This window comes from Stomoxys calcitrans, chromosome 4 (assembly GCF_963082655.1).
Source record: "Stomoxys calcitrans chromosome 4, idStoCalc2.1, whole genome shotgun sequence".
NCBI classification, from domain to species: domain Eukaryota; kingdom Metazoa; phylum Arthropoda; class Insecta; order Diptera; family Muscidae; genus Stomoxys; species Stomoxys calcitrans.
Window position 1 is genome coordinate 116,140,018 of NC_081555.1, and position 16,938 is coordinate 116,156,955.

At 41.5% G+C, this 16,938-nt stretch overlaps 1 protein-coding gene across 2 annotated transcripts in view; it reads left to right on the forward strand.

Moving 5' to 3' along the window:
- Positions 1-16,938, forward strand: part of LOC106089889 (surfeit locus protein 4 homolog) — a 32,804-nt gene that overhangs the window by 9,544 nt on the left and 6,322 nt on the right. The window contains exons 1-2 of one of the 2 annotated variants that reach the window (XM_013255884.2): positions 10,660-10,729; positions 16,655-16,918. In XM_013255884.2, coding sequence (XP_013111338.1) covers positions 10,721-10,729; positions 16,655-16,918 — 273 coding nt within the window. In that variant the 5' untranslated portion in view covers positions 10,660-10,720. Of the gene's footprint in view, positions 1-10,659; positions 10,730-16,654; positions 16,919-16,938 lie in introns of those variants that run through there. The other variant, XM_013255882.2, reaches the window with a different exon arrangement.

The following is a 16,938-nucleotide window of genomic DNA, read 5'->3' on the forward strand; positions in this document are numbered from 1 at the left end:
TATCCATTTCTGACCCTAAAGGGATATATATTCTTGATCAGCATAAAAATCTAAGACGATCTAGCCATGCCCGTCCGTCTCTCTGTTGAAATCACACTACAGTCTTTAAAAATAGAGATATTGAGCTGAAGCAGGTTAAGTTAAGAAGATGGGCTATATTGGACTATATCTTCATATAGCCCCCATATAGAACGATCCGACGATTTAGGATTTTAGGCCCATAAAAGCCACATTTATTATCCGATTTTGCTGAAATTTGGGACAGTGAGTTGTGATCCTTCCTCAATTTGGCCCAGATCTGCATATAGCTGCCATATAGACCGATCCGCCGATTTACGGTCTTTGGCCCATAAAAACCACACTTATTTTCCGATTTTGCTGAAATTTGGGACAGTGTGTTGTGTTATGCCACTCGACATCCTTCTTTAATTTGGCTCAGATGAGTCCAGATTTATGGTCTTGGGCCCATAAAAGCCACATTTATTATCCGATTTTGCTGAAATTTGGGACAGTGAGTTGTGTTAGGCCACTCGACATCCTTCTTCAATATGGCTCAGATCGGTCCAGATTTTAATATAGCTGTCATATAGACCGATCCCTATATTTAAGGTTTTGGGCCAATAAAAAGCGTATTTATTGTTCGATGTCTTCGAAATTTGGGACAGTGAGTTAAGTTAAGCCCCTCGACATCCTTCTTCAATATGGCTCAGAACGGTCCAAATTTGAATATAGCTCCCATATAGACCGATCTCTAGATTTAAGGTTTTGGGCCAATAAAAGGCGCATCCATTGTCCGAGTCGCCAACATTCGGGACAGTGAGTTGTGTAAGGCTCTTCGACATTTTTCTGCAACTTGGACCAAAACGGTCCAGATTTGTATATATTGGGTTGCCCAAAAAGCAATTGCTGATTTTTCATATAGTCGGCGTTGACAAATTTTTTTACAGCTTATGACTCTGTAATTGCATTCTTTCTTCTGTCAGTTATCAGCTGTTACTTTTAGCTTGCTTTAGAAAAAAGGTGTAAAAAAAGTATATTTGATTAAAGTTCATTCTAAGTTTTATTAAAAATGCATTTATTTTCTTTTAAAAAATCCGCAATTACGTTTTGGGCAACCCAATAGCTTGAGCTCCTTTTTATAGCCGAGTCCGAACGGCGTGCCGCAGTGCGATACCTTTTTGGGTAGAAGTTTTTACATGGCATTGTACCTCATAAATGTTGCCAGCATTAGGAGGGGAAAACCAACGTTGAAAATTTTTCTTATGGTCTCGCCAGGATTCGAACGCAGGCGTTCAGCGTCATAGGCGCACATGCTAACCTCTGCCCGCTGCGCTACGGTGGCCTCCACACGACTAAGGTCGCTAAACAATATTTTAATGAAAATAACGTCGAAAAATCAGAATGGCCTGCACAAACCTTGATCCAAACCCCATAGAGCATCTTTGGGCTATCCTAGATCAAATCTTCAAACATTTTGGGAATAAATGTGAATGGAGGGCAATTCCAACAAATACTTTCAAGAACCTTGCTTTTAGTATGCCGAAAAGATTGAGAGAAGTCATAATTAACAAAGGAGGCGCAACTTCGTACTAAATTTTAAAGTTATTTAATTTTTTTTATAATATTTACTAGCTGGACAGGGCCCTCTCCGCTGCGCCTTCTTTTACTTTTTTATAAAATAAAATTATCCTTTGAATATTTATTTTCGACAATCAAAGAACTTATAGTGATATACCATTCTGCGAAATTGTTATATGTATGCCGCTTTACTAACACTATAACAATATATATGCCTCTATCTGAATCCCATATGATCTTTATTGGTCTATGAATTCACTCGGCGATTTTAGGGTCATCTAAGTTTGGACGTTAGATGTACTCCATTCGTAAAAGACTTTATGGGAACCTGATATTCTCATGGGGATTTTGGGAGTGGGAAGGCCCCCAAGCTGGTGGTTGTATGGTTTAGGGGGTGGTGTGGACACCCAGAAACTTGGTCCTGAATGTAGGTATGAATTTCGTGCTCTACTCCCAAATACATTTCATTTGAACCCCATATTGCTATGATTGTATACGTATGTCCGATTTAGCGGTTTTTTTGGGAGTTGAGGTTGTCCCCCAGACACTTAGCCTGAAAAAATATCAGTATCGTGCTCTACTCTAATATACCATTTATTTAAACCCCATATTGTCATTAGTTTAAGGGGAGTTTATGGTATGAGAAGTCACCCCAACACGTGGCCACAAAACTAATTATCAAATTCATTTTATAATCCCTAATACCTTTTATTTGAGCCACATATTGCCATGGTTGGTAAATTTGTACTCTTTGTGGGGTGTTTAGGGGAAGAGGCGGTGCCCCAAATACATGGCCCGATATTAGGATATCAGATTCGTCTTCTACTCCTAAATACCTTTATTTAAGCCCCATATTGTGATGGTCGGTAAATAATTGATGTTTTTTTGGGGAAGTGATAGACCCCAAGAAAACTGGTCGTGGAAGAGCTCCATACTGACCTGGTCGGTAAATATGCCCGATTTAGGTGTGTTTTGGGGAGTGGGGTTGTCCCTCAAACACTTAGCCCTGAAAATATATCAGCATCGTGCTCTACTCTCAAATATCATTTTTTATTTCATCCCCATATTGCCAATGGCCCCAAAATGGGACATCAAATTCGTTCTCTAATCTAAAACACATTTTATTTGAACTTCTTATTGCAAAAGTCATCGCATAATGACCGGTTTGGGGTATGGGTCCTAAAAACTATCAATATCGAGCTCTACTCTCTTTAAGATCCAAAATGACGTGGCGAGCAAATACGTCCTATTTGGGGGTTGCTATGGGGGTGAGTCCCCTAGACAGTTGGTGCCGAATTTGAGCGCCATATTTCCATAGACGGCAAACATGTTCGGTTTGGGGGGTGTTTTGGGGGATGTTCTACTCTAAAATACCTCTTAATTGAGCCCCATATTGCAATTGTCAGCAAATACGTCCTATATACGTGTTATGGGGGTGAGGTGGCCCCATGGACTCCTTTTCCCGATCATTGATATCAGATTCGTGTTTATTCCCAAAGACCTTCTATATTGCTATGGTCGTAAATTTGACCTGTTTATTGGGGGTGATTTTGGGGTGTGGCGGCTCCCAAAGACTTGGTAGCACATTTGGATATCATATTCGTATTCTTCACTCAAATATCTTTATTTGAGACCCATATTGCCATGGTCAGTAAATTAGTCCTATTTGGGGGTGTTTTGGGGAAGAGATGGACCCCCAGAAACTTTGTCCCACATTTTGATATCATATTCGTATTATACTCGCAAATACTTTTCATTTGAGTCCCATATTTCCATGGTCGGTAAATACGTCTGATTTAGGGGTGTATTGGAGGTTGTGGGGTGGTCCCCCAAACACTTGATCCGAGAATTGGATATCATATAAGTTTTCTAATCTTAAATACCTTTCATTTGAATCTCATATTATCGTGATTGGTTTTTATGTATATTTGGTAGGTTTTGGGGGTGAGGCGGCCCCCCTAGGTACCCCATCCGAAATTTAGATGGCAAATATTTGTTTTTAGGTTACTATAAGAGGGCACACAAAAGTTCGCTTAAATCGCACCACTCATCTCCGATATCTGGCGTTTTTGAAAATTAGAGTAAGGGGGAGGGTCCGCCCCACCCCCAAAACCTACCAAATATATATATATATATATATATATAGACCAATCACGACAATATGGGACTCAAATGAAAACAACAAATATGTGTTTTAATCAAAAAATGAAAAATATTTAAAACCGCACTTTATTTCGTCCGACAGTGTACATATATATCAGCTCTCTTTTTGAACAAATGTGCCCATGTATGTATGTACGTATATACATACATACTTAGGCAATGTGAAATCTCTCCTCAATCCATACCACAAAACAACACCAAATTCAGCTGTGTTGAAAAACCTAATAATAACTTTTTTTTCTGTTAAGTTTCACTTTCAAACTTTAAGCAAAATGAAGAGAATGAGACACGTCATTACTATTGACCACGTTGTCTTTATTTATCAATTAAGACGAGAGTAGAACAGCAAAGTAAACAATCTTGTTATGGTGGGATTTGGCTTAAAACCGGCATTTTTATATTACGCTGTTAATTATGGAGGGAAAATATACTCGATGGTTAAACATCCAATGGGTGTTGTTTTCCGCAAATTGGATTTAAAACGTTTAAATTTTACAATTTTTGAGCCTCGCTCAAGCCTTTTAGGTAGCTCTTGTCGTTTCTCTTAATTCCTGAATTGAAATTTCGTGCCATTGGTATACTCTTTTGGTTTTTTTTCCTTATCAGCTTTAGATGATGAATTTTATTAGCAGAATATTGAAAACGTGCTATTCAGTAAAATGAAATTGTAATAGACGTTCACATTATCAATATAAATAAGTGCTATTTTCAAAATGATAAGATTTCAATACGTGAAGAAAGCTTTTTTGGTTTTGTTAGTTTTATTTCCATAACAAAAACCAAGTGAATATATTAATGCATGAATTGCATAAAATTTATAGGTGGAGGCCACCGTAGCGCAGAGGTTAATATGTAAGCATGTCTATGACGCTATACGCCTGGGTTCGAATCCTGGCGAAGCATCATACAAATTTAACACCGGTGGTTATCCCGGCCTAATGCTGGTGACATTTGTGATGTACTATGCCATTTGAAAAAATGGTATGACAGCCGTGTAGAAACTTCTCGCCAAAAGAAATGTCGCACTGCGGCACGCCGTTCGGACTCGGCTATAATTTAGCCATTAATCGACTTACAATCGAACAACGCTTGCAAATTATTGAATTTTATTATCAAAATGCGTGCTCTGTAAAGAAAGTTCAACGCGCGCTTCTTCCATTTTATGGACAAAGCTCATTTGTGGCTCATTGGGTAATTAAATAAGCAGAATTGTCGATTTTGGAGTAAAGACCAGCCAGAAGCTTTGCAAGAGGAGCTACCAATGCATCCAGAAAAAGTCACAGTCACATCATTGGACCGTACTTCTTCAAAGACGATGCGAATCGTAACTGAGCGAATAGTGAGCGCTAGCGATGATATCCAACTTTTTTTTGCCTAAAATGCAAGAGCTTCTCTTGCATGACATGTGGTTTCAACAAGACGGTGCGCCACATACCACACAACACGCGTAACAATGGACTTATTGAGAGGCGAGTTCGGTGAACATTTTGTTTCATGTTCGGGACCGGTCAATTGGCCGCCTAGATCGTGAGATTTAACGCCTTTAGACTATTTTTTGTGTGGCTATGTTAAAGCTCATGTCATGTATAGAGACAAGCCAGCTTTAAATGACGCATCGGAAGACATCATTGAAACATTTATTCGTGACATACCGACCGAAATGTGGGAATGAGTATGCCAAAATTGGATTAAGCGGTTGGACCATTTGAGGCGCAGTCACGGTCAACATTTGCATGAAATAATCTTCAAACATTACATTTTATGGACGTACTATAGATCAGTGCTGCCGTTTCTGGTAGGTTCCTACCAAAATTGGTAGGTTTTTTTCCCTTGGTAGGTTGGCATGCTGAGGTTTTTGGTAGGTTTTTCCAACATATAAATACTCAGTTACGGAAAAAATTGCAGGGGATAACTCAATTCACGTCTTGTCGTTTCTGCGTATTCGTTAAGAGTGCAGAACAAAACCATAATAAGAGAGACCAAATACTAAGTTGAGGGACTAAATACGAGTGTTGAGGGATCTCTTTCAAATTTGGTAAATTCTGGATAGGAAATGCGTTCTTGAACGTTCAATCTGAAAATAGGACTATGTGGCAGCCTCATACAAAGATGTTGAGGGGTTAACTGTAACGACGCAAATTGGTAGTAAAAGCACATTTCTGGGCACAAACATTTAAGTCATGAGATTTAGCTTCATCCAAACCCGGCAAGGTTTTGCAATTGGGGCAAAAATATGGGTATAAAGGGTGCGATATCAACATAGAGCTATATTGTGATTCCAACAAACAGACGGACGGACATGGCTAGATCCTTTATGAATAACGACGGTACAAGATCGTTTGTAGAAGCAAAGTGGCCTAGAGGAGTGACAAAATGGCAAATCCCCTAGCGGGTATAAACCACATTTTTGGCTTGCAGTACATTTGGTAGGTATTGGACGAGTTTGGTAGGATTTTGATAGAAAAAAATTTTCTTGAGTGGCAACACTACTATCGATTCAAAGAAATATTTCATGAATTTTTCTGAATTTTATGTGCTTTTTTTGGAAAAACTTTCCTATAGCTCTTAAAAAATTGCCCTTTATTATTTACAAATGCGTTTGTATATTGGATATTTGCTAGCGGTCAAGCCAATATAAGTTTAAAAAAAAATGGAAAATACCACCGTATTTGATATGAAAATTTCGAATTTGCATAAAAAGCCGGACTCTACTTTCAGTGGGCAACAAAGCCTAAATAGTTATAAATATCAAGCGCCCCGATGTCTGAGCTGTTAGCAAGCTCAGTTTAACAGTTCGGGGTGCGTGAATTAGTCCATAAGCTACGATCTGTCGCTACTATGCCACCATTATTTACTACAGTTAGCAATACGACGAAAAAAGACGAACACGTACACTGATATATATTGGTCGCAGCAATCCAGGAGACAAAGCTGACCAACACCTGCAGCTTGCACAGTTGTCACGGATACAATGTGCTACGTAAGGATTGCTCAAGGAATGGAGGTGGGGGATTGGCCTTTGTGATACATCAATCCGTGCAATATAGACCCATCTCGCGTACGCCTGTCGCTAGTGATCCCTACATGGAGTGCATGGGGATAGCAGCCAGGTCCGGTACTGTCGAGATAGAGCTATACAAAGTGTAAATACCGCCGGTTAGTGGCTGTGTCCCGATTAATGACCAAGCTTACAACCCCGATTAATGACCAAGCGTTACTATCTGGCCATAATCGTCTGGTTCTAGGAGATTTAATGCGCATCACACTTCATGGCATTCTCCCCTAGGTAACGACCAGCGTGGCATAGATTGAAAGCTCCACGTTTTGCACGGTAAATGAGGAAGCCCCCACTAGGATTACGAGGAGGTGCAGCAGCTCGCCAGACATTTCCATTGCATACCCTGATCTCCTGAGTGACGTATCCTGGCAAGCCATCATCTCTTTGGGGTCAGACCACCTCCTCATAATTTTCACCATCGACCGACCACCCGATTTCACAACCGGACGTTTACCAATCAGAAGAAGGCCGATTGGGCTGGCTTCAGAGAGTATACCAATCGCCGCTTCAGTGAACTGCCACCCCCCTCGGATGTGCTAGTGGCCGAGAGGAAATTCCGAGACATCATAAATGCAGCAGCCGCTCGCTTTATACCAGCCGGTCGAATACCCCAAGTGCGGCCCAACTTCTCGGCGCAGGCAGTGGTACTCGCAGACGAGCGTGATGGGATTCGTGGTATGGACCCCATTAACCACAGAATCAGCGAGCTGAATCTGAAAATAAACAGGGTTGTCAATGAACATAAGCGGAACTTGTGGCTGGAACACTTGGAGCAATGTAACTTAGGCACCGGAGTAGGCAAGCTGTGGTCTACTGTTAAGTCACTCTCGAACCCCGGTAGACGGGATGACAGGACCTCTGTCACTTTTGGCCAAATAACCGTGACTGATCCGAAGAGATACGCCACGTTGTTCAACCGTCAATTTATTGTCCATCCTGAGAGTGACAGGGCAAAGAGGAGTGCCATTCGCCGTATTCGTGGTCTCCGAGCCGATGAACAGCCAACACAATTTACCGCGGGCGAAGTTAGGTATGTCATCCGTGGTCGGTGTCCATCTAAAGCGTTGGACACCGACGGAATTTCTACATTGATATTGAAGAATCTGGATTCACCTGGAGTTGAGTACCTTACTACTGTCCTCAACCTGTCTTTGAACACTTGTATAGTTCCCGAGGTCTGGAAAATGGGCAGAGTGATCCCGCTACTGAAGCCTGTAAAGGACCCGAGTTGGGGGGTGTCGTACAGACCGTTCTCCCTTCTCTCACCAGTAGCAAAGACGCTTGAGGCATTACTTCTCTCGAGTCTCGTAGGAGAATTTCCGTTCTCCGAGCATCAACATGGATTTCGAAGACTGCATAGCACAACAACAGCTTTGCATGCCATCACCGCACACATTTGCCGTGGCTTCAATCAGCCCAGGCCATGTGATAGGACGGTCCTCGTGGCACTGGACCTATCGAAGGCATTCGACACGGTCAGCCATGTGGAATTATTTGAGGACATCGCCAACATGTCCCTCCAGCCAGGCCTGAAACGTTGGGTCGCGAATTATCTGTGTGGTCGCCAGTCATTTGTGGAATTAAGGGATAAAAAGTCGAATCTACCGAGTAGAGTGAAACAGGAAGTTCCCCAAGGTGGGGTGATTATCCGGCACTGTTTAACCAATACCTATCCTTCATTCCACTCCCTCCAGACGGCATAGAGATCGTATCATATGCGGACGATTGTACGATTATGGCATCAGGCCCCCCACTCATTGTTGACATCTGCGATAGGTTGAACGTCTACCTCAACGAACTTGCCTCATATTTCGCTGCAAGAAATCTGAAGATATCCGCCACCAAATCTTCAGCCACACTGTTCACTACAAATACGCGTGAGGTGAATTCTGAGCTGACTGTGATGGTCGATGGAGAATTGATTCCGACCATCAAGTGTCCCAAAATACTTGGCGTCACATTTGACAGCTCCTACACCTTCTCCCCACATGCCACAGCAATCTGCAATAAAGTCAAAAGTAGAAACAAGGTCCTCAAGTCACTCGCCGGCAGCACTTGGGGTGCAGACAAAGAAACCTTGTTGACCACGTACAAAGCAATTGGCCGGTCTGTGGTAAGTTATGCAGCGCCAGTGTGGTCACGTCAGCTTTGTGACACGCAGTGGAATAATATTCAGATCTGTCAGAATGCCGCCCTCCGAACTGCGACGGGCTGCCTCCTTAGTTCTCATGTGGACCACCTCCACCAGGAGACAAAGATCCTACCAGTGCGAAGACATAACTACATGCTGTCTAAGCAATACCTTTTGGGCTGTTATCGCAGAAATCATCCAAATCATCATCTTGTGGATAGATACCCACCGCCCAGAAGCCTTAAGGTAGATCTACATGATCTAGAGCGTGAGGTCCAGCGCTACAAGAGAGAACCTCTAGATCAAGCGGCATATCAAGCGGGTCTGAACAACATTCATGCAGACACGGTAGCAGACGCGTTAACTGGCTACCGGGTGAATGTAGTCCTTGGAGTACGACCGCCACCCATTGCACCCGAAGAAATCGACCTCCCCCGGCAAACCAGAGTGATTCTGGCTCAATTACGTTCCGGCAGATGCAGCCGCCTCAATTCCCACAGAGCTAGGATTGATGCCGACGTGCAAGATGTATGTCCCGACTGTAACCAGGGACCGCACGATACACGTCACCTGTTTAACTGCCCGGCCAGACCCACTCGACTCAGACCCAGATCCCTGTGGACGCACCCCATCTTAGTCGCGGAGTTCCTGGGTCTTGACACTCAACAGAATCAAGCAGACGAAAGATAGTACACAATAAACTGCTACAACAACAACAACAACAAAAACAATCAGCGGTATCAGTGAGAGGCTGGGCGGCACCGACTCTTGCACAAATACGGAATGCCTGATGCTTGATATGCCAAGGCGGGTTATTGGGGCCTTTAAATAACCAGTGGCCACTATGTTTCCGCGGCGATCGGTGCTTTGGACCGGAACAAGCTCGATCACCTACGGGACCTTGACGAGGATCGCCACCTCCACATGAAAATGTGGCTACGACAAACAACAACAATTGGCAATCAACTGAATGTTACCATACTTTTCATACCGTTTTTATAATAGTCTATTTATTTTGCAATTGAATGGATAATTCGCAATAACAATAAGCGAATTCGCTAGCTACCTAAATAAAAAACGTATTTTATTCCATAGCAAAGTTGTTGGCATTTACCCAAGTCTTAGAAAATTGTCCAATAAATACCGTTATTATTTGTCTTCAAAAACAATAAAAAATATTCCAACATATCGATCACATTCAATGAGGTAAATCCTTTCTCATACTCACCTTAAATTTTTATTGATATGACCGATTTCCAACGCCCCCTCAAAGTTATCTTATCATGAGTAGCCACAATATAGACAAGCCATAACATGCTAACATTTCTTGTAGTGCTTACATACATACATATCTTACATACATTGGTGATAATTGACCTTGAACATTATTTGACTTATTTTACAGACATTGTGTTCCAAAGTTACCATGTAACTCAATTTAAAGGTCAAATACCAGATATTGTCTCTTTCTTGTTCAAACTCAACAGATTTCGTTGAAACGAAATGTTATTGACCCTTTCTAGACGCGCACCAGGTACACCAACCAATATCATCAGTTTTCAACTCCATTCAATTGTTAACAAAAAAAACCCGAACATTTTTGCTTCGCTCTTAGATAACTCCAATGTTAGTTAATATCACTTTTATATTGATGATGATGTGTGTGTTTGTGTATGTGTGTGTGTCTGAATATAATTTGGCTATCATTCATTATTGAAACAGTTGTCTGTTTTTAGTTTTCAGTGTTCAGTTTCCCTTGTTGCTGGTTGAGCGTGTTTTGGTTTTGAGAAATGGATTCGGTATTTTTTGGCTATAATTTTAAGCGCGTTTTATTTAGAGTATTTATTAAAATATACAAAACGTTGAACGTTTATGAGCTACGTAACACGTGTATACTTTTGTTCACATCATTTTAATATTTGATGATTTATTTGTGAAAAGTAGTCAATTTCATGTTGGCTTATTATTTCGTTTACGTGGCAGCTTTTTCTGCAAGGTAGAGACATTTGATTAAGGAACAAATTTGAGTTAACCCGTGAGCCTTATTTCATTGAGTCCTACGAAGTGGATTCTTAAAGAAATTTTTGATTGGATTGTTCCCCTTAAATCGAGGGTAATTTAAGTGTTAAAGTGCAATTTAAATACAACATTTGTAAGGAGGCTACCCTTTGGCAGAGGTTAACATGCTTAGAGTTTGGGCTCGAATCCTGGCGTGTATATAAAAAGAAGAAATGCGTTGATTGGTTGCATTTTATATGCCCACCACCATTGGTCGCATCCAGCAAGTTCATCGCAGAATCACATTCTATAAAGAGGCGTCAAATGTGTAATAAAGGCTTAGTTTACATGATTTTCCAATTGACTGCTTACGAAGTCAAAGCAAAACTAACATACATATGTAGCAGACAAACATGTAATGGATAAAGAATTAAATGTCCAAATATGCACAAATTGTTACTGGAAGGGCTCAACTGTATTTAACTAACGGGGTAGTTCGCAAAAAAATCTAATTTTTGGCATACCGCCTAATTTTGACCCCAGGAACCTGAATATGAAGTCCGTTTTTGGGGGCTGGGGCCCGTGGACCCCCCTAGCGGCCAAAAACCGCCCTTAGGGGGAAGGAGTCCAACCTAGGCAATATGGGTATCATCGGAGGGCACCGACTCTTGTACAAATACTGAGTGCCTATGATGCTCGATGTGATAAGGCGAGGGGCAATTTGCCCCATGCCACTATAGACATACACCTAAGCCAGTAATCGGCTAGTTGTGCGCTCTAAAAACTAAAAAGTAAAGTCAAAAAAGAAATTCTAAGTTAGAAATTTCGTGCTACTTAAAAAATCCTTAATTGTTTTGGCGTGTAGAGAAAGAAACCTTGTTGACCATGTACAAAACAATTGGCCGGTCTGTGGTAAGTTATGCAGCGCCAGTGTGGTCTCGTCAAATTTGTGACACGCAGTGGAACAATATTCAGATCTTATGTCGGAGACAAAGATCCTACCAGTGTGAAGACATAACTACATGCTGTCTAAACAATACCTTTTGCACTGTTATCGCAGAGACCATCCAAAACATCATCTTGTGGATAGATATCCACCGCCCAGAAGCCGTAAGGCAGATCTACATGATCTAGAGCGTGAGGTTCAGCGCTACAAGAGAGAACCTCTAAATCAAGCGGCATATCAAGCAGGTCTAGACAACATTCGTGCAGACACGGTAGCAGATGCGGTAAATGGCTACCGAGTTAATGTAGTCCTTGGAAAACGACCGCCTCCCATTGCACCTGAAGAAATCGACCTCCCCCTGCTATGGGTATCGTCGGGGGGCACCGACTCTTGCACAAATACTGAGTGCCTATGATGCTCCATATGACAAGGCGAGGGGCAATCTGCCCCATGCCACTAAAGACATACACCTAAGCCAGTAATCGGCTTGTTGTGCGCTCTAAAAACTAAAAAGAAAAAAAGAAAAAAAAACTAAAAAGCAAAGTCAAAAAAGAAATTCTAAGTTAGAAATTCCGTGCTACTTACAAAATCCTTAATTGTTTTCCATGCCACGGTCCTAAGATGGTTCTTGTCTGGTATTGTGTCCCCACCTAAGTGCTGGTATCTGTTATACGCGTCGCCCTAAACATGCTATCACTAGCCGCACCGATTTTACATAAGTGAGCTCGTAGTCCTATGTGTTGCGTTATGGTACTTTCAGTAAAAGCCTCATCTTCCCTCGATCAGGATTTTCGCCCTCCTACCTAACGTTTCGCTGTTCCACAGGGTTGCATGCGCATTCATCGTCCACGACCTTAACACTGACTGCGTCGACCCAAAAGGCTTCGGGTTAACAAAGTTTATTGACGGCAGTCCTCTGGCCTTCACCGCCAAATCGTCTGCCCTTTCATTCCCCCTTACTCCATTATGACCCAGCACTTGATTCTGTTGAGTGTCCAGATCCAGGAACTCTGCGACTAAGATGGGGTGTGTCCAGAGGGATTTGGGTCTGAGTTGATTGAGTCTGGCTGGGCAGTTAAACAGGTGACGTGTTTCGTGTGGTTTTGAAACTTCTGTAGCAGCCATCGTATGTAAACGCTCAGATAATAGTGTTTGAATTTCTGTCTAAAAACAATATAAGCAAGATATAGCTTTACTCAACTGCTATTGGAATAAAAGATGCTTTTCATTTCCCGAATTGGTTATATATTTACTCAGCAAACAGCACATAGAGGCAATATTTTGTGTTTTCGTTGTCCGTGATTCGAACCAATAAATTTACGAATTCAAACAAAATAGCAACAACAAGGGGAACGTGGCGCATAGTTTTTCGCCTAGAGGAAAACTTTCAGGATTCGAAACCCAGCAAGAACATCAGAATACAATTTTAGGGCTATTCTCTCACTAACATTGGCAACATTTTGTCAATCCGACAAAACGCTAAATTGAGAAAGGTGCAGCTGTCATAAACTACGATATGTGTCCAAAGTACACTGGTTTTTTCGTGGAAAATTTTCTTCGTATGAAATGGAAGAATGATTGGCTAGCTTCTTTGTGTGAGCTGCGTCTTTATGATGCATAGTAATGATTGTTGGGGTAAAGTCAAGATTGTATTTAAGATGGGCTCAGTTGTTGTTGTTGTAGCCATATTTTCATGTGGAGGTTGCGATCCTCGTCAAGCTCTTAGAGGTGAGCAAACTTGTCCCGGTCTAAAGGACCAATGACTTTGTTGTAGCCACATTTTCATGTGGAGGTGGCGATCCTCGTCAAGCTCCTGTAGATGAGCAATAGCGGGAACAGCGTGGTCATTGGTTTTTTAAAGACACGCCTTGCGCTATCGAGCATTATAGGCACTCAGTATTTGTGCAAGAGCCGGTGCCACCCGGCCTCTCACTGAGACTCCGCTCGACACCGTTGATGTTGTTGTAGCCACATTTTCATGTGGAGATGGGGATCCTCTTCAAGCTCCTGTATGTGACCAAGCTTATTCCGGTCCAAAGGACCGATCGCCGCGGGAACTAGGTGGCCATTGGTTATTTTAAGGCACCAAGAACACGCCTTGCCATATCGATCATCATAGACACTCAGTATTTGTGCAAGAGCCGGTGCCGCCAGGCCTCTCACTGTGACTCTCCGCTCGATACCGGTGATTGCCCGCGACTGTCACTGTAGCTACTCCGTATGGAGCATTCCACTATCCGCATCCTAAGCTTCTCGTGACAGCAATGAACCCCACACGATCAGACCTCAATGTTCCAGCCTGTGTGATGCTCACGTCTAAGCCGTGCCGGGCCGCGGGAACATTCTGGTCATTGGTTATTTAAAGGCGCAAATAACTCGCCTTGTCGTATCAAGTATCATAGGCACTGCGTATTTAAGCAAGAGCCGGTGCCGACATCTCACTTTTAATGTTCGCTCTTTATTTCTGTTTCTTACTTAACTCAAATAGTGAACAGTGTAGCTGGGTATTTGATGACAGATGACATTAGATTCCTGAAATCATCTTACTGTATATATCCCATTTCCAACCAGGAACCAACCCCAGCTGCAGATTCCCTAGATCTAGACATTTAACATGGAGGCCAACGTGGCGCAGAGATTAGTATGTCCGCCTGGGTTACAAACTCGGCGTGAACATCCGAAAAATTGTCAGCGGTGGTTATCTCCTTACTAAAGCTGGCTATATTTGCGAGATATCCTGCCATGTTAAAACTCCTCTACCAACTCCGCATAAAACAGGAGGCCCCTTATCATTGAACTTAAACTTTAATCGGACTCTCATTGATTTGAGAGAAGTATCCCTTGTTCCTTAATGCCATAGATTGGGAAACATTGTCATTCAAAACAGAAATGGGAATTTCTATATAAAATTTGCCTGATGGCATCTCAACTGAAGTTAGTTGCAATCCATAAATCTAAAAAACTTTACCGAATTGTTACAAATGCATTATTGATATGAAATGAATCGGGGGCTTTTTTTACGAAATTCATGAGCGGCAGTTATTTTTTTTTTCTTGGCTTGTGGAGAAGGAAAATCGGTCCGCACGAATCTCCTTTATTTGAATTCTTGCTTGCCAGAATTACTCTACCAAATTGGATACATTAAGAAAATGCATTTTGACTGGAACCAGCTGGAATGCTTGGAGCTATGGTAACATTAGTAAGTTTATCAACGAAAAATGTTGCTCCGATTAGATTGCCTCTATGATAATAAATAGTCCTTTAGATTCCTAACACATGTGTTCGGGTGGGTCACTATTACGTCGACCAAAGTTCTTTTTAAAGGCGTTCGAGAGTGACCCAACATTGGACCGTAACTATGCCTTATACCTTGATTTATATATATTCCCAAATCATATGGATTAGCATACGCCTCCGGTCTTTTATACATAGTTTAGATGGGAACCATTTTGCTAGGGCGGTATACATTCAATACTGTCATCCGACAATCCCATGGCAGCCGGTTGCACGTACTAGATTGGCCCGATGGAGTCTTCCATCGACAAGGGCTGCCGTCTCAGTGTATTACACACTGCTACAACAACAACAACTTCCAAACGCCTTTTATTTTGCGTCCCGAAAGACCAATATGTGTTTATTGGTGAACATTGTACTTGTCGATAGAGAAATCCATCGGGTCAATCCGGTACGTACAATCGGCTGGTTTGGAAGTAAAGTACGATGGTTATATTCAAATTTAGGGACACCCAACCCCAACTCCACAATACGGAATTATGGGTCGATTGGAAAATATAGGATTTAAATAAAACGACTTTGGGAGAATATTACGGATTTTATATATTTGGGACGAAGGGAGCAGAACGGCCCATCGATAAAAGAAAGCCATATTTATAACGCATATTTATTTTGTTCGAGATATCTTTATACATTTATACATCATTATCATATTACGTTCCGATCTAGACTATATCAGGCAAGGATTTTGAGGTGTCAAAAACAACTCATAGTTTTAAATTTCGGGTATTAAGTACAATTTGGGTCCATTCTTTCTACTTTTAATCGCAGAATATGGCAGCTGTATAAAAAAAATCCAATTTGGACCGTATTAAGAAAGTGTGTTGAGGATCCTTACACAAATCTCTGTTCTAAATTTCAGCGAAATCGGATAACAAATGCGCCCATTATGGACCCAAGACTATATGTTGGGAGATCAATATATATGACAGCTATATCCAAATAAAGTCTGATGTGGCCCATATTCGGTCCGAAAGTCATGAGGCTTTATACAATTCACAGTTCTAAAAGTCAGAGGAATCGGTTAATAAATGCGGCTTTTATGAGCTTCAGATCCTAAGTCTGGATATAGGGGTATACGACAGCTAAATCCAAACATTGTCGGATATGGACGAAAGTTGGTGTAAATGTGTAGGTCTGCAATTTGACTCTCTGTTCCAAATCGCATTAAAATCAGATTAAAATTGAGACCTCCAGTTCACTTTCAAACAATGGTATTACAATGGCTCTTACCTCAAAATTACTTAAAACGAGGTCATTTATGTGACAGCGAAAAAGATCCATCAGCCAAAAAGTGATCATATTTCAATCTAAGATATGCTACGATGTATTGTATATAATAAAAACCTTCTGTAAAATGTTGATAACAATTTTCTGATGTTTTGGTCTTACCACGCATATTTTTTTAGTATTATTTCCCCATATTATAAACATACACCATTATAAAATGTATTTTTTTGTTTGTCCCTTTTATTCGTACCTTCAGGTGATACGACGCGGTAAGAACATCCTGCCAACAGTAGCTCGCCTCTGCCTGATAGCCACATTTTTCGAAGATGGCCTTCGGATGTACTTCCAATGGAACGAGCAACGCGAATATATGGACATGAGCTGGGGTTGTGGTAAATTTTTGGCAACTGTATTTGTGTTAGTAAATTTAATTGGACAATTGGGAGGATGTGGAATGGTTATTGCTAGGTTCAAAGTTGACATTGCTGTTTGCATTCTATTTTTCATTGTTGTACTACAGGTAAGGCATGTCTATAATTT